This window comes from Desmodus rotundus, chromosome 3 (assembly GCF_022682495.2).
Source record: "Desmodus rotundus isolate HL8 chromosome 3, HLdesRot8A.1, whole genome shotgun sequence".
In the NCBI taxonomy this organism is placed as follows: Eukaryota; Metazoa; Chordata; class Mammalia; order Chiroptera; family Phyllostomidae; genus Desmodus; species Desmodus rotundus.
The window spans coordinates 46,235,244-46,259,870 of NC_071389.1; the positions used below are offsets into that span (position 1 = coordinate 46,235,244).

General features: G+C 37.4%; 1 protein-coding gene and 1 pseudogene across 2 annotated transcripts in view; both read left to right on the top strand.

The window, feature by feature from the left end:
• The window catches only part of PDE4B (phosphodiesterase 4B), a 513,377-nt gene that overhangs the window by 165,233 nt on the left and 323,517 nt on the right, over window positions 1–24,627 (top strand). The window contains exon 1 of one of the 2 annotated variants that reach the window (XM_024565508.3): window positions 3,016–3,720. The exons of the other annotated variant lie outside the window; for it this stretch is intronic. Coding sequence (XP_024421276.1) covers window positions 3,485–3,720 — 236 coding nt within the window. The 5' untranslated portion in view covers window positions 3,016–3,484. Of the gene's footprint in view, window positions 1–3,015; window positions 3,721–24,627 lie in introns of those variants that run through there. 2 annotated transcript variants of the gene reach the window in all.
• LOC112309298 (nucleosome assembly protein 1-like 1 pseudogene) lies at window positions 7,807–23,643 on the top strand (annotated as a pseudogene).

Sequence of the window (24,627 nt, forward strand, 5' to 3'; positions counted from 1 at the left end):
ATCACCATAATGTTGTCCAGGTTCATGAGTCCTGTTCCTTCAACCCTTCCTCCCTTTAGCCTCCTCCCCTGCTTAGCTGTCATCCTGCTCTCTAGGAGTCTGTCTCTATTTTGCTTGTTAGTTCAGTTTGTTCACTAGATTTCACATATGAGTGAAATCATATGGTATTTGTCTTTCTCTGAGTGAAATCATATGGTATTTGTGCTTCTAACTTAGTATAATATTCTCCAGGTCCATCCATACTGTTGCAAAGGGTAAAATTTTCTTCTTTTTTATGGCTGAGTAGTATTCCATTGTGCAAATGTCCCACAGTTGTTTTATCCACTCATTTATTGATGGATACTTGGGCTGCTTCCATGTCTTAGTGATTGTAAATAACACTGGAATGAACACAGGGGTGCTTATGTTCTTTTGAATTAATGTTTTGGGTTCCTTCAGATATATTCCCAGCAGTGGAATCACTGGGTCAAAAGGCAGATCTGTTTTGAATTTTTTGAGGTATCTCCATACTACTTTCCATAATGGCTGCACCAGTCTGCATTCCCAGCAACAGTGCAAAAATGGTATCCTTTCTCCACATCCTCACCAGCACTTGTTGTTTATTGATTTATTAATGATAGCCATTCTAACAGGTGTGAGATGATATCTCATTGTGGTTTTAATTTCCATTTCTCTGATGATTAGTGACATTCAGCATCTTTTCATATGTCTGTTGGCCATCTGGATGTCCTCTTAGGAGAAGTGTCTATTCAGGTCCTTTGCCCATTTTTAATTTGGTTGCTTGTTTTTTGGTGTTGAGTTTTGCAAGTTCTTTATAAATTTTGGATATTAACCCTTTGCCGTATGTATCAGCAAATATGTTCTCCAATTCTGTGGGTTGTATTTTAATTTTGTTGATGTTTTTAAGTTTTACGTTTCAATTGTTTTTGGTATTCCTAAATGTTATCTACAGTAGGAAGAGTTAACAGACTTTACATATTTTTGAGAATTTTATTTTGTGGGATTATTCTCAAAATTTCTTTAACTGGGCCATTGGCTGCCATAATAGAAAAGTGAAAAGAGTTATGTGAAATGTTACATAATGTCACATAAACTGGCAATAAGAATCAGAAAGTAATTATAATTATACCATTATGCTGCTATTTTAGGTAAGTTTATGTCAATATTTCTTATTTGAACCCCATTTTAGATACATCTAAGTAGCCGTATCTAAATATCTGTACCATTTTTCCAGGGTTGTGAAATTTGCCATAATTTGGGGAGCAAAAAATTTCTAAATGCTTACTGTATTTTTGCAGCCTTAAAGAGTGAATGTGAAAAAGACCTTAGTGACTTCCATTGTTTATTTTTTTCAAATAAGTCACTCTGAATATCGGCAGACTATCACATAGTCTTATGTCCCAGCTTTAAATCACATTATTGTTGGAGGAAAATCCCAACTTTGTTTTCATAATGCAGTAAATAATAGACAGCATTAACCATATTTCACCCATGATATTACTAACAATCCATTCTCAAATAGGGCAGTTAAAATATCTTTAAATATATAAAGAACATGTCCTGGGGCTTAGCTTCCCTACATGACTATTTGACCTCTTTGTATCACATAATGAAAGAGAATTGATTAGGAGACAGAAAGCCTGAGTTCTTGCTTTAGTTCTAATGTCAACTACAAATATGACTTTGGATAAGTTCCTGAAGTTCTCTAGGTCTGTTTTCCCATCTTTAAAATGAACTGAACAAGGTGATTCGCTTCAACTGTTAAATTCTATGACTTTGCATTTGTTCACAATGCATTTTAATATATTATTGAAATATGGATATCTTTCCAAGGTAGTACCCATAAACTAAGAGTTTATATCCTTCCTATTATGTTGGAACCAGTTTCCCCAAAGGCTGGTATGGGGTTTCCACTTTCCTATAGGTTGCAGTCTGCTCTTATTCAGCCCCTTAGCTATTCAGCTACAGAATAGGACATAGATGAATGAGTTTATGAAGGTGGAAATCCTACACCTGAGAGGAAAAACAAATGCCTCCCTTTTTCACTGAAGTCTCACTGTGAATCGTTCCCTGACTGTCACTCCTGCTGACCAGCCCTGGTTGTGCTTCGGCAAGTTTGTGTGCAGTCCAGCTGGCCCGGGTGGCAGTCGTTGCCAGTCCAGACTCTTCATAACAGCTGTACACTTCAAGCACCACAGGATTCTTTTTACTTCCTCATGCCTTTTCAAGTATAAAGCTGCATTTCAGCACACTTCCAAAAAGAAATTTTAGGTTACAATGACCTGCTTAGGAACTTGAGCCATTTTTCAGACTCTTCTGCCCATTTGTCTTAGTTGCGTGCCTTTGTAAACAAAACACACACTTGCAGGTACATACACCTACACACAGACAAACACTGTTTGTACACCTACTTTTACACACACAAACGCATGCATAATTCTTGACCTTGAAGTCAGCGCTTGAACTGAGAGTTATTACCTCCATTTCCATTCTGGGAAGCTTTGGCTTTCAGAAGTCACTTTGTAGCTAACAGAGAGGCTGCTGTGGGCAACCCGTGAACAATGAGCTTAAACAGAAGAATGAGGGTAATGTTTATTGGAATAAAGATTAGCTTTAAATTTCTCAGGGGAATGAACCAAATCCAATGTTTTTCTGTTAGCTGACACTTTTTATATTGATGCTGTCTTGGATCTTCTGGAGAAGGGAGAAAAAAAAAACCTTCAGCAAATCAGTCCTTTCATTCAGCAGTGGAATTTGGTGGGGGGGGGGGCTGTTTTAGTTAGGCTTTTTGACAATCCCTGATTTAATATTTTTGCTGTGCTGAGGACAGTAGCTTCACAAATTTTGTGAAAATCTGAGCAATGGAGGGTGTTGTTCAGGGGGAAACAGAGTGCAGTTGTTTAAATAATCCTGGGCCAATAAGCATTTGGTAGGTGGAGTTACTGTTGTGTGCATTTACCGAGCAAGATAATTCTGAATGAAGACTTTAAACACCACACGTGCAGACGGGCTCTGGTTCTGCTCTTTGTGAGAACAAAACAAGTGACTAGGTGACTAGGTTTTGCTTACTGTCCACTGGTGACTTCAGCTTGCTTGATAAGATTTTTAAAAATATACATGTAAAGGATTTATCAGAAGCCTTATGAATATTTCATGAGTTGAAATATCCAACTGAATGAATTCAGTGAATGTCAGTGTGTAGCTTGCAGACAAACCTCATCCACAAGGAGGCTACTGACATAGGAAGCACTTTGGCGCATTTTCAGAGGCAAAGCCAGGCTGATAAAGCTCCTTGTGACAGTCTGACTTGCCATTCTTCGAGTATGCTGCTCTTGCTCTAAGCAGCTCATGTGTTGGAGCCTCAGCTTCCTAAATTAAACTGGAAATAGTTTGCAGACTTACCAGCCTTCTAACCTGCAGCCGTGTCTCTGGTATGTTGGAGGTTTTTGTTTTGGATGGTGAACGCTAGCCCTCCACATAAGACATGACAGCAAAAGATTCTTCCAAGGAACTTACTGCTTCTGAATCTGAGGTTTGCATAAAGACTTTCAAGGAGCAAATGCACTTGGAACTTGAGCTTCCGAGACTACCGGGAAACAGACCTACATCTCCTAAAATTTCTCCACGCAGTTCGCCAAGGAACTCACCATGCTTTTTCAGAAAGTTGCTGGTGAATAAAAGCATCCGGCAGCGTCGTCGCTTCACCGTGGCTCATACGTGGTAAGACTCGACTTGGCACTGTGTACAGTGCTTTTCATTAGGAAGCAGTGATTTAGAAATGTAGAAAATAGACCATTTGAGTTTTGTTTACAATACAGACCACAAGTGTGAGATGAATGGAGAGTGGGTCAGCCCAGGAATACATCGTGCACTGTGTTAAATTGTCATTGTGCTAACTGGCTGTTTCCAGATAAAATAAGCCTCCCACTGTAGAGAGTCTTTGAAATTACTGCTTAAAAAAATGCCTAGCTAGTGCTAGGTAAATTGAGAATTGGAGGAATTAAACAAAAATATTCAGTTTTTTAAAATTTAATCTCTGTTGAGGTGATGGGTGAGTTTTCGTATGTTTTGTAGTTGTTGATGATAATTTGAGTAGTATATTTTTGGTATAAAATAAGTGTTTTCATCTTAGTTCTAATTTATTTCTGAAGACAAGATCTAAAGTCAAACTTAACTGATTGTATTGCCATGTTTGTAGTGTATAAACTAGTGGGTTTTTGCTTTTTGACTTTATCTTTACACTACCCAAGGAAAGGGAAAACTAAGTTCCCATTTCTGAAATTGCATAGTTAATTAATTTTATTTGTGATTCAATTGCTGTTACCTTTAAGATACTCTCATTGTAAAGAAAAGTGACTCAAATATATAGATAATAATAAATTTCTAATTTACTTGGGAATGCCAAGTAAATAAATTCAAGAACACCTCTATAAAAATGGCACTGAACCTCCCACCTTTAATGTATGTTTTAGATTCAATAGGCTAGCTTTCTTAAACTCATAAAGTGATAAAATGTGAGAAAATGCACAGTAGAAATTAAACTTTAATTATAAAAGCTATGCCATTTCAGATTTCTTTGAAGGATATATTTTCTTTCAGGTTAAGATACCCTACAAAATTGGTTATCTGTACCCCTCTAGTTTTTATTTATTAGGGACCATAGCAATGAAGGAAGGTAGTTACCTCTTAAAGGTAATTCTAACACACCAATTTTGTAATTGCATGCTAGATTGCCAACCAACATTACAAACTAAGGATATCTAGTTTTTGAAAATTAATATTTATTTGAATTCTGTTTTCTATTTCCCTGAAATGTTTGTCTGCCTAATTTAGTGCACAATGCATTGACAAATTCAAGTTACCCCTAGAAATATACAGTTTGCCTTTGATGGACAAACTATACGTTAGCCAACACATACTTTACCTAGCTAAAATGATGTGGTTATTTTTGTTTTCTGACAGTGGACTGTTGTTCATGTAATTGCTTCATTGGAGAGGTTTATTTGGTCATCTTTTTGATGAATTAAATCTTATTATTTAATTATAATCTCAGACTTGTAAAATATACATGATGAGTTTTTCAAAATCTACCAATGGTAACATTTGTATGAAGAGAAGATTTATATATAAGTATGTACTGATCTAAAGAAGGCCTCTCTCTAATGGTTTATCCCAACCTTTAATGTGTATATATTTTAATATAATTTGCTAAGTAGTATAACTGAATAGGAGAAACTATATAAGTACATTGTTAATTATTTTTCCTAAAAGAAACGAAGATAGAATGCATACAATTAATTAATAAACTCATATTTTTTACTACTCGGGTTAACATCAAGCCATTGTTTTGATCAGAAGGACATTTAATTTTAGTAAGCTAATTTTCAGGTAATAGTAAATCTTCATAAAACCTTGGTAATGTTTTCATTACTGTAGAGTTCTGAATATAATAATTTGACCTTTTTTACTTTGAATAAATTTTTGATGTGCTAGGAACACAGAACTACAAACACTGTCATTTTTTCTTTCCAAAAAATCTAAATTTTAAAATGGTTAAAGAGCTAGTTTTACTCATGCATTATACAAATTTTCATGGAGCAAGTTACAAAAAGAACAATTAAATGATATCTGAGGTAACTTATGCTATTAAAGTGATCTTCTTCTAGCTAAGTTAAAACAAAATTTTCCACAAATGGCCAAAAAATAAAACACATGACTTTGGTAAAATTTACATAATATAGGTTAAAAGAGTACATTAACCATCACACACACTGTATAACTTTAGTGATGACCATTACTCATTTTCACCCTGCCCCCCTCTCAGATACTCCCTTTTTTATGTTTCTTAGTAAAGGTGCCTCACAGTTTGTCTTCAGCTCCTGATTATATATATGTGTGTTTATGTTTACTTCTATTGTTTTATGTGAGAGTATATTTAACATTTTTCAAACTTACTTTCATGAAACATTCCATGAAAATTTCTTTTTTGAAAATATACACATATTGTATATTTGAATGACTTTCTCTCTAACCTTAAAAATAATGAGCTTTTTTCCCAGCATCATATACAATAGTTACATGAGGAAATAAGAGCATAAGCACTTTATTTTTGTCTCATTGTCATGATGAAATGAGACCATCCTTCACAGTCGACAATTGGTATTTTCCAGACCATGCATTTGAGTTAGAAATTCCAAGAGATGCACTTAGAAGTCTCTAAAAACATGTTATTACTTTACAGTAGACAGGAGGCTTCTTTCAAGATGATTGGATTGTTTTGATTCCAGCATTGAAATTAAAGTAATTTTCAAGATGAAGCAAAACAATTCCGAGGTTACAGTTTATTTCTAAACCTTCTGAACAATTTTTTTATCTTTAATTATTTGTAGATTTCCTAGCTTGGTCAGTTGAACATGTAGTTCTGGTTTTGAAAACCTAGGCTGTGAGGTGTGGGCTAATGGCAGGAGATTTAAGAAACACTTGTGAATTACCGACTCCAGGATTGCTTAGAAAACCTCTGAAAAAGTAGATATTTAATGTGCTGTCACGAATCAGAATATTTACACAGTCCTGAATCTAGAAGAAATTGGGGTAATTATCCCATTGCCTCTTTAATCCTTAGACAGGACCACGATTACTCCATCTTTGACATATGGGAATCTGCCCTATTTTTAAGACTTTAGAGAAAATAGTTCTATAATCTCACTTAGTACACATTTTTGCTATTTTGTAGCCCAGGTAACAGAAAATTCTTCCCCATGGTCAACCTGTAATATATAATATTTATAATCTGTCCCTTGATCTTCAATGGATATTAAGAATTAGAACCTGCATGAATCTGAAGATCATTATTAACTGGCCCTAGAGTTTGCTTTTTTTATTCACTCAACTTATAGCGTTGAGCACTGATTTGATCAAGAAAACAAAAATTCTCATTTAACCCACACGGATCCCAACACCTACTATATTTTAAGTTATTTACTAGAATATTCACATATGTTATCTCATTAAAGTTTGACTGTAAGAATGTGCTAAATTCATGTTCTTTTCAATATTACATGTTGCAGATATTTAAAATGCACAGTGCTGCTTTAGTTTCTTCTGGGTGTTTCTCCTTTATTAATCATTGTTTTGACCTTGAACCACCATCCCAAATTTCCAAATTCTTCTTTGAATTCTGAAACCCAGAAGTGGATATTATACTCATTATTAGATGGTATGAGAAAATATCGATTAAAAATGTTATACTTTTGCAAAGTGTCAAAAGTATGACAGAATGTTCAGCATTACTAAATGGGGAGTAGGGAAGTTAATGCCAGAGCTCTTAGGTCAGCCTGTTATTCATGCCCAGCCCCAACACAGGGATGAAAACTTCTGAAGCATAAGGTAATTCTACCTGCATTATGTGACTTGTTTTTTTCTTGACTGAAACTTGCCACACAGTATCCAGCTTTTTTAGCCTTTTTTCCTTTGCCGATGTTTCAACCTCCCTCATCAGTTCTCCTCCATCATTAGTAGCGTGATGCCCTCTGAAGAAAGCCACTGCGGATGGTCTTGGATGTATCCTGGGCCCATCACACCCCTCTTCCCTACGCTCCTCTTGAAGAGTAAATGTGTTGGTCGGTGAGCACCGCCTTCTGTCTGTCTGTCCATGCTTGCACAGGGGGATTTGCTTGCACAGGAAACACCGTTCATTCAATTAGAGTTAGTATTAAAAAAAAAACTTGTGTTTTTCTTCCTTTTCCCCTTATAGTTATACCTATATCTTTGAAATCTTTCTTCATTATAGCAAAGGCTGACAAAATGTGAACTTTTGTGCCTAATGTATGAATGTGAAAGTATTAAAAAACATAGTTCATACTCTGAAGGAACTTAAACATGTTAAGACAAAGCTGGTTACTTGGAGAAGAATAAAAATAAAACAATGACTTTAGTAAGTGCTTGACCTTTCTCTGAACTTGAGGCACATTTTGTCTTATGCAATTTAGTCCTGGTTTGTTAGCTAAATTTACCTAATCTGTGCTTTGTGTTCCTCAATTTCCTTGAGTTATTTCCTAGTGATATTGGACATTTTTGAGAAATATTTGTATCTTTACATTCTTAGAGATTAAACATTTACTTGAACATAACATTTATTGAGAGCCTGCTGTGGTCTAGACCCTACTCTGGATTTAGGAGATACAAAATGTGAGAGAGTCCTTGTCTTCGACTGACCATATAATACTTGGAAAACAAATATATGCATTAATAGTTAGCCAATTGTGTGAAAATAATGAGATAGAGTAAGGATGATCAACTTGTCACTAGAGCCCATGAGAAATAAATACTGCTAGAAATAAGTCGGCATGTTAGGGAAGGTTCAGAGAAGAGATGTCGTTTGTGTGGCATCTTGAAGAATAAATAGCAGTTTTCCAGGAAAAGAGAGGGTGGGAAGGTTTTTAAATTTTTTCCCAAGGAAACAATAATAAGGAAATTCCATTAGCAAATAACAGTAATAATAGCTCACATTTATTCAGCACTTGCAATGTGTCCGATATTGTTTTAAATATATTTATTTATTTAGTATCATAAAAAGCCCACAAATTATATAGTATTATTATTTCCATTTTATAGGAAAAAGACTGAAGCACAAAGAGGTTAAGTCATTTGCTAAGGTTACAGGGCAATGAAGGGGCTGAGCTGGGATTTGACTATTTAACTCAGAGCATGGGGAAAGTGAGCAAAGTTCACCAGAGTTTCAGCCTAAGATGCAACGTGGCAAAGGAAGGAGGTGAGACTGGAGCCAGAGCCTGTGCATTTCAATAGCGTGAACCAGACCGGCTTTATTTCCCCAGGGGGGGGGGCAGGGAAGCCACTGCCTCGTTGGGAGAAAGGAATTGCCACAAATAGCTTTTACCTTGGAAGGATACTTTGCAGGCATTGTGGAGAGTGGGCTGGTGGACTAGGAGATTAGAAGCAGAGAAAGGGAAAAGGAGAATGTGTATTTGAGAGATAATGACTTCTAATTATTGTGCAAATCCCATAACATCAAAAACTGTGCTTATGCCATTCTTTGTGACTTAACAAATTACCGTTGATGGAAACGGGGGAGGCAAGTATGCAAATTTGGTATCCCTTGCATTTATCATCTACAATGTGGTATCACGGATGGTACTAGCTGAGGCACTATTCCCAAATGCATCAAACAATCAGAGAAAGGTGCGTGGGAGGATGAACACATCTGGGGAAAACCCTAATGCTCTGTCCTAATTTGTTAGAGGTGCTTTGTGTTCTGTTTTATGTATAATCCTCAGGGGGTATTTTTACAGAAATTATTTTAGTCCATAGTCTGAACTGAATGCCAGTGGAAGAGTATGCCTCATAGCCTGAGTCTATTGCTTTAATCAGTGCAAACATTTTCTCAGTAATGCAAGTCTATAAATGGTGTTTTCCTGGCCTTTTACTGTCTGTAGATCGTCAATATATTGGATTTTTAAAATGCTTACTGTAAAAAGGGCTTTGCAAAGTAACGACGGCAACCCCCCACGACACATGCTGGAGGGTGGCCCAGCAACCATGCTTGCCGTCCAACTGCTAACTTCCAAGACCCTTCTGCGAAATCCCATTTGTTTTCTTTTCCCATTTTTTCATCTTTTGTTGTCTCCCAGTTTTTCTGCTTAGGTGTTTGTAGTGCTTCCTTCTCTAACACCACTGTCAACACACCAGTAACATTATGCTTGGGGCATTTAAATGATTTTCAGAAAAGAATCTAAAATGCTTATCATGGTTTACAGGTCCCAACGTTATCTCGCCTTAGGCTCCCCAGGACCTCACCTCCTCTTCTCCAGCCACAGTAGCCTCCTTTCTGTTCTTCAGCAAACCTTGCATGCCTCCACTTGTGGGCCTTTACACTTGGTGGATATGGCTCACTCTCTTCTGTTCTGGCTTCCACTCAAATATATGTGCTGGAGAGCGGGCTTCTCTGACTCCTCTGTCTAAAAAAGCGTCCTTTACTTCCTAATCCCTCACTGTGCTTTATATTTCTTCTTCAATATACATCACCTGAAAAAGCATATTTATGTTATATTGTTTTTACCTTCTGTTGTCTACCAATCCTACTAAATTTCTAGAGGGCATGGATTTGTCTTGTTTACGAAATCCTGGGTGCCTACAGGAAAGGCTAGCGCCTAATAAATATGTGTAGGAAAAAAAATAGAAGAAAAGGTGAATATGGTTCCAGTTTCCTGTACCTGATTCTTAGAACACTTTTCCTTCAGCCTGATATGAAGGAGGAGAAAAGGAAGCTTAGGTGATGTTTATTCTACAAGCATCCTTACTTTATTCATCTCATAATCGTTGTGTTCCCTTTCTGCCTGTAGGGCTACTCTAACTTGTTTCCTACTTTGTGTTCTAGGCCATTGCAGATTCAGGTTTAGTTACAATGTCTCACTAGAGGCTAAGTGTTTTACATGGTAGATCATTTAATTAATCCACTGTGTACAAATTATACTACCTAGCCTGTAGTGGTAATAATAAAATTTGTCTGTGGCATGGTACAATCATTTATTTTAGTTATTCCTCATGCATCAAACATCTGATAAAAATTCTACATATTTCTTAATAACTGTGTGAGTGAAGTGTTTGTTATTTGTTATTTGGCCTTGAAAATGTTTGCATATTATACATTACATTGTTTATATTGTCTATATTTTTTCCCTGATGCAACATTAATATACTAACATTAACAAGAGGTATAGAAATTTGAGCTTTTTATAGGATTTCCTGGATAACTTGGAAGTAAGAGTTTGTGACCTGAATAGTAAGGAAACTGTGAGTTAACAACCCTTGTACCCTTGAAAAGACATCACCAGGAATGAACATTTTCTCTTGGTTCTGTCTCATTTTTTTCTGAACTGAGAGGTTGGGACCTCTGCCACTCTTAGTAATTGTTTGACAGACATCTGTTTGAATCCTACTGTGTACTTTAGGGTGAAAGAAAAATTTGTTGACCTTCTCAGATTGCTTCTTGCTGGAACGCAGGCAGTTTCTCTCTGAGGGAGCGTGGGAGCGGCCGCTTCCCTAGCCCTTTCACAGGAAAGAACACCTGTCCACGGCGTGTTCCCTGATAGGCTTGGCTTCTCTTCTGGCCCACACCCCTCATGACTCAGGCTTACTGCAACTGACCCAGATTGGAGATAAAGGGGTATCGATAGTGTGGCTTTAAGGAAAATTGCTTTTCAACTGTATTTTCTGGAAATCAGTGTTCTAGGAATCATTTGGAGTTTCCTTGAGAAATAGGGTAGTGACACTTGTTTTCCTGGCCCCAGTTCAAACAAAGCCACATGGGTGACTATAGGATTGGAGAATTTGGAGCTATCCCACACGGAGTCCATAATCTCCATGCACTTAACAAAGTTTAAGAGATAAATGACTGGAGAAAGAAAAAAAATTCTGAGTAGCTGCATTTGATAAAGTCATAGAAATTCCAGACAATTTATAACATTAAAATTATATGCATCTAAGATGACCAAGAGGGTGGAAGTGTCTGTGGATCAAGGAGCAATCACTGGTAGCAAAGATTTAAAATTTCAAAAGGCTGAAAGGATAGTACAACAAACACCCCCTATCTAGATTGACTAATTATTAATGTTTTTCCACATTTATTCTCTATCTGTTCTCTCCCCATATATAAAGTCACATATATGTTTTCTTTCGTTTGAAGAGAGCTCATTTTGATGGAGAGCAGTGGTTTTGGGATCAAAAGGAAACTCATATATTTTTAAAATATGGAGTTATTTCCTTTCCATCAACATATTCTCATACCATAATTTCAGAGTTTAATTCTTCATAGTGTACTAACATAGCGATAAATTAGGAGTAAGTTTGTAGCCCCATTTTTAAAAGTAAACTACTGAACTATAGTGGAGGGTTAGAGGTATCTATAATAGTTTATGACTTCCCGGTGATAAATTGTTGGTTTGAGGTGCTTGAAAGTTTCTAAGAGGATGGATGAGTGTAGCATGCAGATTTTTCTACCCCAAGAAGAGAAGTTATTTTTTTCTAATCCTACAAAACTTGTGTCATTAGTATGGAACATTATGTAATCTCTTAACATACTACACACGGGGTTCTGTCACTGTATTATTTTGAAATTATCTTGAATTTTATTTTTCAGTGTTAATCTTCGTTTTATGTTACATTATCTGGAGTCAAGAAAGCTAGATTGGGTTTCAGTGTTTTCTCTTGATTTGCTATTGAAATTTTAGATCAGTCAGTTAACTATCTTGGACCTTAATTCTTTTATTTGCAAAATGGAGAAAATAGCCTTATGTTTAAATATTTTCAAATGTTAATTTAAATGTAAAAACATATCTATGTAATGTGCTATCTCCTAATATAATGTATTAGACTATTTAGCATAATACTTCATGCATTATAGGTAACACAATAGATACTATGGTTTAATTATATTACTAAGTCTCTACACATACACAAACATTCACATGATTGTCAGTCTTGGATGGCAAAGCAGAAATTATGTTTTATTACTTGAAAAGCATCACTGGGTATAGAATGTGCTGATCTGAAAGAATCAAAGTACACAAGTTTGTTAAGAAATATTTTATAATATCTACTGTGTGATCATTTGGTATGCTAAAGAAACAAAATATCATTCATTTATTATTATGAGATAATCACATTTTGATGAACCAAGCTAATTTATATTGAAACACATATCAGAAGATCCAGGGTGAATAGATCACATCCCCTAATAAGAAACTTTAGAGTCTTGCTGGGCTGCCATCACCAATATATTTTAAAAAGCCATGTGTTACCACCTACTGTGTGAAAGAGATAAGGAGACAACCACTTTGAAGTAATTCTATCCACTTGTACCAATAAGCTTGAAAGTAAAAAGAAAAAAAAAACATAAGAAGATGCCTTGTCTATTTTAGGAGCCAACATATAAAAACCCGATATAAGATTCAGTGAACAAATGCCTTGGAAAAATTCCAGTGTCATCAAAAACTCGTTTATCTCAAAATATCTCCTTGCCACTCTTTCAATTCCTCCACAGATTAATACGTTTAGACTATTTGTTACAGTATAGAGTTTCTGAGACTGCTTCTGTGGCTTAATTGGGCCACAGTTACCTCAGCCATTTATTCAGGAAATCCCTCCCACCATTAGAACTATTAGGCCTCCTGAAGGGAGGTGAGGAAGACAGGACAAAGAAACTAAGGGATCTAAGTCTCTCTTCTGGTGCCTGAAGTGCCCAAGACTTCCTCCTGAGATTTTACCATTAAAATCCATATGCAAATTTTATCTTCCTGGGGATAACTATGGCTTCAAGTCCTCACCTACCAGACTACTCAGCCAGATGTGAATTTACCCAGAAAACAGAGTTGTGTCTCCAAATGCTTACATTTACCAAAACAACACAGGTGTTAGTGGCAAAATGGCAACAGAATGTTCCCAGTGATTGGACCTTGGTTCAACAATCTCAGTACTTTGGTTCTAGCTAAGAAAGAATTCACACCTTTTTAAGCACCATCTGCTCATGGCGCTGCCCCCTGCTCCTCCCGCTGCCACCCTGAGTCACTGACTGCACAGCTCCGGGGCCTGGCTCCCCGTGCTAGCCTTCAATATTTGGAGCTCTTACAACATGGCAGACATTGACAACAAAGAACAGTCTGAAGTTGATCAAGATTTGGATGATGTTGAAGAAGTAGGAGAAGAAGAAACTGGTGAAGAAACAAAAATCAAAGCGTGTCAGCAGGCTGTTCAGATGATGCAAAACCCTCAGATTCTTGCTGTCCTCCAAGAAGGACTTGATGGGCTGGTAGAAACTCAACAGGACACATTGAAAGCTTGCCTACGGTGTTTAAAGATGAGTGAATGCTGTCAAAAACCTTCAGGTTAAACGTGCCCAGATAGAAGCCAAGTTCTGTGAGGAAGTTCATGATCTTGAGAGAAAGTATGCTGTTCTCTGTCAGCCTTTATTTGGTAAGTGATTTGAAATCATGAATGCAATTTATGAACCTAGGGAAGAAGAATGTGAATGGAAACCAGATGAGGAAGATGAAACTTTGGAAGAGCTGAAAGAAAAGGCCAAGATTGAAGATGAGGAAAAGGACAAAGGGAAACAAGACCCCAGGGGAATTCCTCAGTTTGGTTGACAGGTTTAAAAAATGTTGCCTTGCTCGGTGGGACAGTTCAGGAACATGACGAGCCTATTCTGAGCACTTGAAAGATATCGAAGTGAAGTTCTCAGATGCTGGCCAGCCTATGAGCTTTGTTTTAGAATTTCCCTACGAACCCAATGAATATTTCACAAATGAAGTGTTGACAAAGACATATAGGATGAGGTCAGAACCAGATGATTCTGATCCCTTTTCTTTTGATGGACCAGAAATTATGGGTGGTACTGGGAGCCAGATAGATTGGCAAAAAGGGAAGAATGTCACTTTGAAAACCATTAAAAAGAAGCAGAAACACAAGGGACGTGGGACAGTTCGTACTGTGACCAAAACAGTTTCCAATGATTCTTTAATTTTTTTTGCCCTCCCGAAGTTCCTGAGAGTGGCGATCTGGATGCTGCTGCTGAAGATGCCCTTGCTGCAGACGTTGAAATTGGTCACTTTTTATGTGCGCATATAATCCCAAGACCAGTGTTGTATTTTACTGGAGAAGCTAGTGAAGAAGATGGTGGTGATTACGATTAACAAGGTGAAGAAGCGGATGAGGAAGGGGAAGAAGAAGATGAGGAAAATGATCCAGACCATGACTCAGAGAGGGATCAGAACCCAGCAGGGTGCAAGCAGCAGCAAAGCAGGGTGTATGTGCCCTTGAGGACAGCCTGCACTGGGCTACCTTCTGCTTCCCTGGAAAGGATGAATTTTCATCATTTGACAAGTTCATTTCATGTTTTGTTGTTGTTGTTTGTTGCTTGCTTGTTTTTGTTTTTGCAGCCTAAAGTAAAAATGCCAAATATTATTTTAGTTCTCCCACACACACACAAAAAAGAAAATTCAGAGCCAAGACTCACATACTAGCAACATTTTTTAGGAAGTCACAGAGCTAGAAGTGAGCCACAGAGTGAGCCAGCTGGGTTGCATGGGCTCAGAAAACAAGTTACAGAGGCAAAAGAAGGGCCTTAGAGTTTAGGAGAAAGAAAGCAAAGACGCACCTAAAGGAAGAAGGGGTGCCGGGTGGGGAGAGAGCGATGTCTGGGTCTTCCATACTGAGGATTTTTATCCCCTCTGTAAAGGTGGGGAATCTTAGGGAAGGTCCCAGGGGAGGATCTCAATAGAATATTCATCAGCTTTCCAGATGTGTCCTTTCGGAGTCATGGCTTCCACCAATTGGTCGGTGCCAGAGCAGGGGGTTCTTAGTCATCACCGCTGGTCCTGATGTCAACCATGGTGTCAACCTGCCTGCCCTTACTGCTTTTCTGGGCCTGGGGTTGAAACACAACTGACGCCCAGTATTATCTCTAGTTTGACCAAAACTCTGTCTCTGTTGTCAGTAGATCTGAGCCTCTGCTTCCAAGATCGTTTGATGCAGGTCAGAACCTTATTGTCCTGAGAGCTTAATGCTTAAAGTAGTGGTCGTGCAAGGGCTTCTGTGGGAGTCCCATGAGGCTATTCTCCAGCCTAGCGACATGACAGGGGAGGAAAGGTCACCTGAGGGTGAGGTCCTTGTTTTCCTAGTTTTACCCAGTGCTAGGTACCTGCGGCTTTCTGCCCTGGTGGCATTCCATACTTGGCCTGGCATTCCTGCTCTGCTCACGCCTGTCTAACTGCCCCCTACACAGAGACTTTAGGAGGCTGGGTGGTCTGGTTCAAAGGCATAGCATTTGAATTTCAACTCCATCTTTACTGTGCACTAAGTTATGGGAAAACCATTGAACTATCTTAGTTTCTTCTATATCTGCAAAATTAGTAAAATACTACTTGTATCTTATTAGGCCATTATGAAGATTAAATAGAGTAATATGTATACAATGCTTAGCTGAATCCCCGGATGACGACAGGCAAGCAGCAGACATCAGTTCACTGATATATCCAGAGGTTATACTTTCACATAAACTTTTGTAATGTATATCATAACAGATTAGTTAAATATTTTACATGACATGGTTTCATTAAATAAGTTTCTATTAATAAAACATTAGATATATTAAATTTATTCTGTTAGACCACTTACATATTACTTAGTTTCATAGAATAGTGCTTTTATCTTAAAACCATATTGTTTTTACCACAGTAAAAGAAAATTTAAAAAGAAAAGGAAATCACTATTTTTAATGGGATTTAATCACTCTCATTCTTCACAGAGAAAACTACACATTACTTTGACTGTAAAATGATCTATATTCTTTAAAATTCCAGTTGCTTTCTTGATTTTGATACTTGTCTCTGTTAGTGAAACTAGATGCCAATGAAACACTATTGCCTTAATTTAAATAAATTTCAAATAAATTTTTAAAAATGATGTTCTTTTCAAAGTACCAGAATGTCCCTGAAGTTGTTTTCTCTAGTCATTAGAATCTAACCTCCTAGTGATTTGTTTACATAATAAAGTTTGTTCACGGGAGGCAATGAGTGGGAAAGCAGCTCTGGGTCTGGAGTCAGAGTGTCTGGACGGGCAACCTGGGGTCGCTGCTCACAAACTGTCCTTTTCTTTTCTTTGTTTTCTTAGTGGGGCAGGGAGGGCAGAGGTAGTCAATTCACCTTTTGGGAACCACAACGTCCTCATCAGTAGAGTAGAGATAAAACAATTATTTCCCCATTTGTATATAATATTTATAAAATTAATCAAAATTGTTAAAAAAAACCACAAAGAATTGGAACCTCTATGCTGGAAGAAGAAAGAGAAATTTATAGGACAAAAGTAATGATAAACTAATACCCATGAATACAAAGCAAAGTGATTGACTTCAATTGTGCAGGTTTATTTGGGTTGTATGATAAAGAACATCCTGTTAATAAACATTAAATACCACAAACACTTTAATTTGTTAAAAAAAAAAAAAGGTGGGGGAGGAGTTTCTGTTGCATAGGACCACACAAGTGAGGAACTGTGTGGAGACAGGGGCCAGACAAAACGGTACCTTTGAATCTTATCTACCCTCTTGGGTCTTTCTGTCACTTTGATGCCTCCTGCAGAAGGATAATGGAAAGCTGAGGTAACTATTACTCAGTGCAGTGAAAGTTGTATTTAACCTTTATTCAGATAACTTTACAGCATCTAAATCAAATTGCTCTTTATTTCTTAGTTGTTTCCAAGAATATTTAGGATGAAAACAGAAGTAAGAGTTATTGCTTGTCTTTTGACAGACTTTCTTCTCCAGTTATCATTGATCAGGTTGGGTCTGTCTCCCAGCAATGCAAAGGCAGTAAAAGGTTATGTCTTTAAGACAAGAGTTTCTGTTCAAATGGATTGGTACAATACGTCATTGAAAATGGCTATTCACATACACTCAGAGCAACAGTGCAAAATGGGGTAAAACACTTTGGATTTTGTAAAAATCATGCCAACTTAATGATTCTGTCTAAATTAATAAAAATAAGATTTTTTAAGGAAACTACCTGGCAATTATAGATTAAATGAAGCAACTGCTTCATCCGAATAAAGCTTTGCAGAGTCTAATATTCTGATAGAGCTATCTCTACAAACACAGTACTTGCCTGGGATTCAAGGGATTTGAGTTTTAATCCCAGCTGAATCCCAAACGCCCAGTGAGCACAGATGCATACTTTTTCTGCTGGTAGCTTTCTTTTTTTGGTCAAATGGATGAATAATTACCTGCTCTACCATCCTTATCTTATACATTACAGTATGAATATTGAATACCAGTGGTTATAAAGTGCTTTGGTTTCCTGCAAAGTAACTTGGTAGAGACATTTAGAAGGAAAAAAAAGTCTTCTAGGAAGTTTTAAGCGTATGAGATTTTCAGAAGTGTGACTCAGCTTTAAAACACATTAATGAATTTTATATTTTATGTGAGCCCTAACAAGGCTTTGCCAAGTACTTAGTACTGTGAAAGTTGAGAGGTTTGTGTTTGGAGTTTCTTAAAGCATTGCTATTTTATGTATGCTAGTCTTTTTTCAATGGATATGAACCTGATATTGCTTATTAATTATGACTTAATTAAGACATTGCTCATGAATTAATTCTGATGTGTGCCTTACATTTTCATTCTGTAATAATTCCAATCAACAAATATGAATTGTTAAGTGATGCAAACATGATGAACCTTGCCATCGAGGAGCTCTGTTCTAGCCAAGAAGAGGATATCTTTCGGCATGTAAAATGGTTTTACTTGATGGATTCAAATGTTACAACTATAGAAGTATGAAACATAATGGCTCTCCCACCACTACCAAGTGGTGCCAATCTAATTATGAAACTCAAGGTCCCCTTTCCAAATGTCTGTGAGCATTGAACTTGCCCCGGTTATATGATTTATTCTCTCCAGCAATTAATCACTAGGGAGCTATGCTTGGGAATCTGATATAGAGCAAGAAGCCAGATGTCAATAGTCTGTTGCGTCAGCAAGAAGGAAATATGCTCCAAAAAAGAGGAAAAATATAGCACTATATTAATTTTTTATACTAATACAATAATAGAAAAATTATACTATATGTTTTGTTTTATTTAACTCTTTCCTCCATTTACAGATGAGGGAACTGAGACTCAGAGAGGCCAACTGACTGATGCTAGATAACCAAGCTACAAAACAGCAAACCAAGCATTAGCCCGTGTGTTCGTAGACTTACACATAGTATGTATTGGTGAGCTTCGTGGATTCCGTGGTCCTTCCTCACACAGTCCACTCCACCCTGCCCGGCCTCCAAATCCCAGCCCCCAAAGGAAGACATTCAGGGTTATCATACTCTCATGACTCTTTTTAAAAAGCCTTCTCATTGTGAGGGCCCGACGAATTAATTCTCACTTAAGCATAATTGACTCATGGGGCTTATTGTGTTATTCCATTTTAGGGTAATGAACATTCAACCAGAAGAAGTAATCTGTACTTGTAGAATTTGACACAGTAGAGAGCTGAGGCGAAGAGAAGTATTTCAGAGGATGAACTAGTATTTTCCAACCCCCACACGGTACAGGATGCAGATGATAGGTGCAATGTCCCAGGCACGTGGTTCTAGCTGCAAACCTCTTACTCACCATGTGTACCACCTACCTGTGCTTGTGAACCCACGTTTCTTGTCTCCCTTCCTGTTTCTATGGATTAACTTTGTACCTGGTTGAGGCCAACCCCTCCTCTGTACACTACGTCTTATCCCCTCTCACCCTCCAGGGCTTTGCTCTTATACTTATGCCTGCTCTTCTCTGCATCATCAATTTTGCGTCCCATTGCATTGTTTCTATCGGTCTACAAATGTGCTACAGCTCTATTCTTTCGAAGGCCCTCTTCGACCCCATGTACCCATCTATATATTACCATATTTCTGTTCCCCTTTATGGCAAAACTCCCGCAAATAATTGCTTATACTTCTCTTCACATTTTCTCCCCGTCAGTTCTCTTTTGAAAACTAATCAACCTTCCCCCTCAAAACTCCACTAAAACATCCACGTGCCAAATTTGATAGATTCTCAATCCTTGTCTTTCTCAGCCTGTCAGTGGCATTTCATACCGTTGATTATTCTCTCTTTCTTAAAATACTGCCTTCCCTTGGTTTCCTGGACACGTTAGTCTCTCTTCTTCTTCTTCAGAGGCTGCTCTTCCTCCATCTCCTCAGCTGGTAATTTTCATGTCCCCAAACTAATCATTGGGATGCCTAGGCCAATGATCTCCCTTACACTGATGACATTAAATAATATCTTTACACTGATGATTCCCAAACCATATTTTAGCCAGTCTTGTCTGAACTCCAGACCTATTATTTATCAAGAAGCCACCTTTTTAAGACATAAGGCAGACATTTATTTTTTAATCATGTGAAAGAGATCCAGACGTAGGCTATTCAGAGCTAGTATAGTAACTCCCTCATCGTTAGCACGTGGTTTTCATCCCCAAGTAGTGACAAGGTGGCTACTGGAGCTCCAGCTGACACACCCACATTACAAACATTGGGAAAGGCAGAAAGTCACCTGCTACCTGACTGTCCCCATTTTAAGGAGCTTTCCTGGAAGCTCCACCTACGTGCTTTCACTGACTTCTTATTTGCCAGTTTTATTAGCAAAGGAGGTGAAGGCATATTAATACTGAAGAAGAAGGGAAAATGAGTTTTTGGTAGGGACTCTATCATTACTGTTAGGGGTGAGAAACAGCCCTGAACGGTGTAGCTCAGTTGGTTGGGTGGGGTCCCACAGAGCGAAAGGTCACCAGTTTGATTACCAGTCTGGGCACGAGGTTGCGGATTTGATCCCTGGTCAGAGTGTGTACGAGAGGCAACTGATCTGTGTTTCTCTCTCACATCAATACTTCTCTCCCTGTCTTTCTCCCTCCCCCCACCAAATATACAAATAAAACCTCCTTTTTAACAAAAAAAAAAAAAAGTGAGAAACAAACCTTTAACCATAGTCTATGGCTTGCTTCCTCAGTCCATGTTCTTCCTGGGAACCCTGAGAAGGGAGGCTTTATCCCCTTTCTTGAATGAATGAATGAATGAATAAACAAATGAATTGAGCAGGCTATTTGGACACCTTCCAATTTTAAATGCTGAGCCTCTGAGTTAAATGGGAGAAATGTGAACAGGAAATTTAAAATACAATGGGCTAGATCAAACAGTAAGAGCAACCCTCCAAAGAAGCAATTTTATGTGTAAGTATAAATTTTAAAAATTAAGGAAATATTAAGTTTAACAATAGTTAGAGAGGGAAAAAGTTGCACAGTGTGCAAAGTATACTGAAATTGTAATGAGAAAACTTTGATTCTTATTCTGATTACATTGTTTACTCCTTGTGTCATCTTAGGCAAGTTACTTAATCCAGTTGGTTCTTCTCATTACACCCACTATTCCATCAAATTTATTTTATTTTTGTGAAGGTGAGATCAGATAATATGGTACATAACAGGCATTAAGTGACATTATTTTTCTTTCTGCCCTTATCCAATACTTCACTTTACAGGCTAACCCTCTGTAATGTGTCTTACTCCTCGTCATTGGCTTTCTTTCAGTTTCTTCCCACAAGGCCTTTTGGCATCATGTGATGCTGTAATCAGCCTCACCACCCTGTGAAAGATTAATAGGCCTTCTCCCCTTGTTTCAACTATTTAAATGTAACACTAATGAGTCCTGTGGCTCTATTTCTAAGGGTGGAGGGCTGGATCAATCTTCGGCATTATTGGACAGTAATATGTGAATATTTATTCTTTAATTGTAGTATGTTTCTTTGACTCACACTTGAACCACAGTTCTTATCATGTCACTAATATGTCATGAATCAGTGGGATTGAAAGGATATTCATAGAGGAAGTACCCTAGGAATTGCTCATAAGTTTAAACCATGACTATTTTTTCCTGTACTATGGCTAGGCTATTAAATCAACAGCAGCAAAATGGGTGCTTTCAGGACAGAGTATTACAATCGTAAATGATATTTTTAGGGTATTATGTGGAAGAAAAAATATCAGGAGTTGTTGTATTAGACCAATATCTTTGAGGGCAGGTGTTTCTTTTTTTAATTGGCAAAGAATTTCATTGTATTTTATTTCCAGTTTTATTGACATATAATTGACATAAAACATTGTGTAAGTTTAAGGTATATAACTTAATGCTTCGATATACATATATACTGTGAAATGATTACTATCATAGGTTTAGTTTTATCACATTGTATGGTAATAGGCAAGTAAATGTTAAACTGAATTTCTTATTTTTTCTCGAATATGTCTGTATTTTTCTTGCCCATGAGAAAGACTTATTATGGTGCCTATTTTATCACTGGGATATTGGCAAGGCAGAAGGTGATATAATAATGTAACATCTGAAATTACAGGGTATGAGAAAACCCACACACATACTATTTGTCGAACAATTAGGATATTTTTAAAATGTGAACAGATGTACAATAGAAATTAGCAACATGAAAGACAACCCAATTTTTTAATATAAACACAGAATATATATGTGGTTTTCTAGGTTATAATATTTAAAGCTTCTTTCTTCTAAGTATTCAGTTAAGAACTTCATTGTTAATGGAGTCCTAGGTTTTATAATTGTTTTCTTTTTTGTATTGTGATTTTGACAAATATCAAGAGTTATATCTTGTCACGTTTTTGTCCAGGTCCAAATGCTGTTTTTTGAACTTCCTTGAAATGTTGTTATGCAGATGTTCACCAGTTGAGAATTCATAAGGGTTGTTTAGTTTTCAGTGAAAGACCATCTCTTAAGAAGTTTATGTCCTAAATATTTTCTTGTTTTGCAGTAGCAAACATCAGACATACCTTTTGTATTTGGATTTTCATTTTGAGCGTGTTCTCACATCTCTAGGCATTTCATGTTTCTATCCAGCCCTCATAAAAGATTTCACATTTTCAATGCAGCTCAGGCTTCTGCTCAGAGAGCATCATTATAATTCCACCCATGACTCTAGTTTGATAAAGCAGATACTTTGTTAACTTTAGATTTGTTTTTGCCTTTGCTGTTTTTTTCTGTCGGTAACCCAGGAATAACACTTGATTTCAATGGTGCATTTCTCTCTGAAAACGATCGTAGTGTGCACACCAGGACAACAGGCTCACTCTCTACTTCCTTCTGTGCATTTCGAAGCTGTTAGGGCAGCAGAGGTATTCACATTGTGAGTCTGACACAAGACAATTTGCAGTCGTCCTACTTCCTCTCCATTAAACGATCAGTTCTCGGTCATCACAGACGGAGGAGATATTTGCAAGGACTTGCACATTTTCTTGAAAGAGCCAAACAACTAGGAATCCCCTTTCACCGTGTTAAGTACTAGGTTCTAGGGCAAATGTCCACAGCTATTAGTAGGGTGTTTTCTGTTTAGTTACTGTTTAGTTCTGTTTAGTTTCTGTGTACTGAGCAAACGTGTGCTCAGTATATGTTTGTGAATTTCTTTAATGAGTACTTATGTAGTCCTTTTTATATGCCAGCTTCATAAATATCAAATAATTTGATCTGCATAGCAACTTTATGAATAAGGTACTACTCATACCTCCATTTTAAGGATGAGGAAACTGAGGCTAAAAGGCCAAAAGACCACAGCTAACTAGTGGCCTAGCCAGAATTCAGACATAGGTAGTCAGGTGGAGTCTACGTTCCCAAAAACACTTGCTATGATTGATTGTGTGCAAATTTGCAAAAATCTATTATTGTTTTCCTAGAATTGAATTGTACACTCTGTGTTACACCCCTAGTACCATGCTTGTTTACCTAAGTGTTCAATAAAGAATGAGAGAATGGGGGCTGAGTTTGCCAGGCCTTGAAAGAGGCAGAATCAAAGACAGTGGTAGCCAATGAGAGGCTGCTCTTCATTCAGAAATGCCAGTGGATCCTAGTATCTAAGGATAAACCATAGGTAAGGCCCTGATATTCTTTTTCTTTTTAATTTGTTTAAAATTAAAAAAATATTGTTATTCAATTACAGTTGTCTGCATTTTCTCCCTATCCCTCCACCCAACCCCAGCCAAACCCCCCTCCCTCCCCCACCTCCACCTTCCCCCTTGATTTTGTCCATGTGTCCTTTATAGTAGTTCCTGTAATCCCCTCTCCCCACTGTCCCCTCCCCACTCCCCTCTGGCCATTGTTAGATTGTTCTTAACTTCAGCCCTGATATTCTTCAGACAATGCTTTGGATATTGAATTTTCAAATCTTAGAGAATTGTCTTCACTTCATTCATTGGTATTTACTGATAGTTTTTCAAATTTTAATTGTGATAAAACACACATAACATAAAATTTACTGTCTTAAATGGGCCTAAATGTGTAGTTCAGTGGTGTCGAATACATTGGTGTACAACCAATTTCCAGACCTTTTTTGTCTTGCAGAACGGAAACTTTCTACCCATTAAACAATTCCCCATTCCCCTTCCTTCCAGCCCCTGGAAACCACTGTATTTTTTATCCATTCATGTACCTATGGACCTTTATTTCCATTACCACTTAGTCCCCTTATAATCTCCTCCCCCCAGCAATCACCACACTGTTGTCCATGTCCATAAGTCCTTTTTCCTTTTTCCTCAATCTCTCCACTCCCTAATCTCCCCCAACCTCCCACTAGCTGTTATCCTGCTCTCCATCTATGAGTCTATCCCCATTTCCCTTGTTAGTTCAGTTTGTTCATTAGATTCCATAGATTCCACATATGAGTGAAATCATATGGTATTTGTCTTTCTCAGAGAAATTGGTGCTCCCTGGTTTGTAACTACCTGCTTTTCTCATGTGGCTGTTAGGATTCTCTCCTTGTCTTTAACCTTTGTCATTTTAATTATGATGTGTCTCAGTATGGACCTCTTTTGGTCCAACTTATTTGGGACTCTCTGAGCTTCCTGGACTTGTATGTCTTTTTCCTTCACCAGATTAGGGAAGTTTTTGGTCATTATTTCTTCAAATAGTTTCTTGATCCCTTGCTTGCTCTCTTCTCCATCAGGTATTTCAGTGATGTGGATGTTGTTTTGCTTCATGTGGTCCAAAATGTTTCTTAAGCTCTCCTAATTTT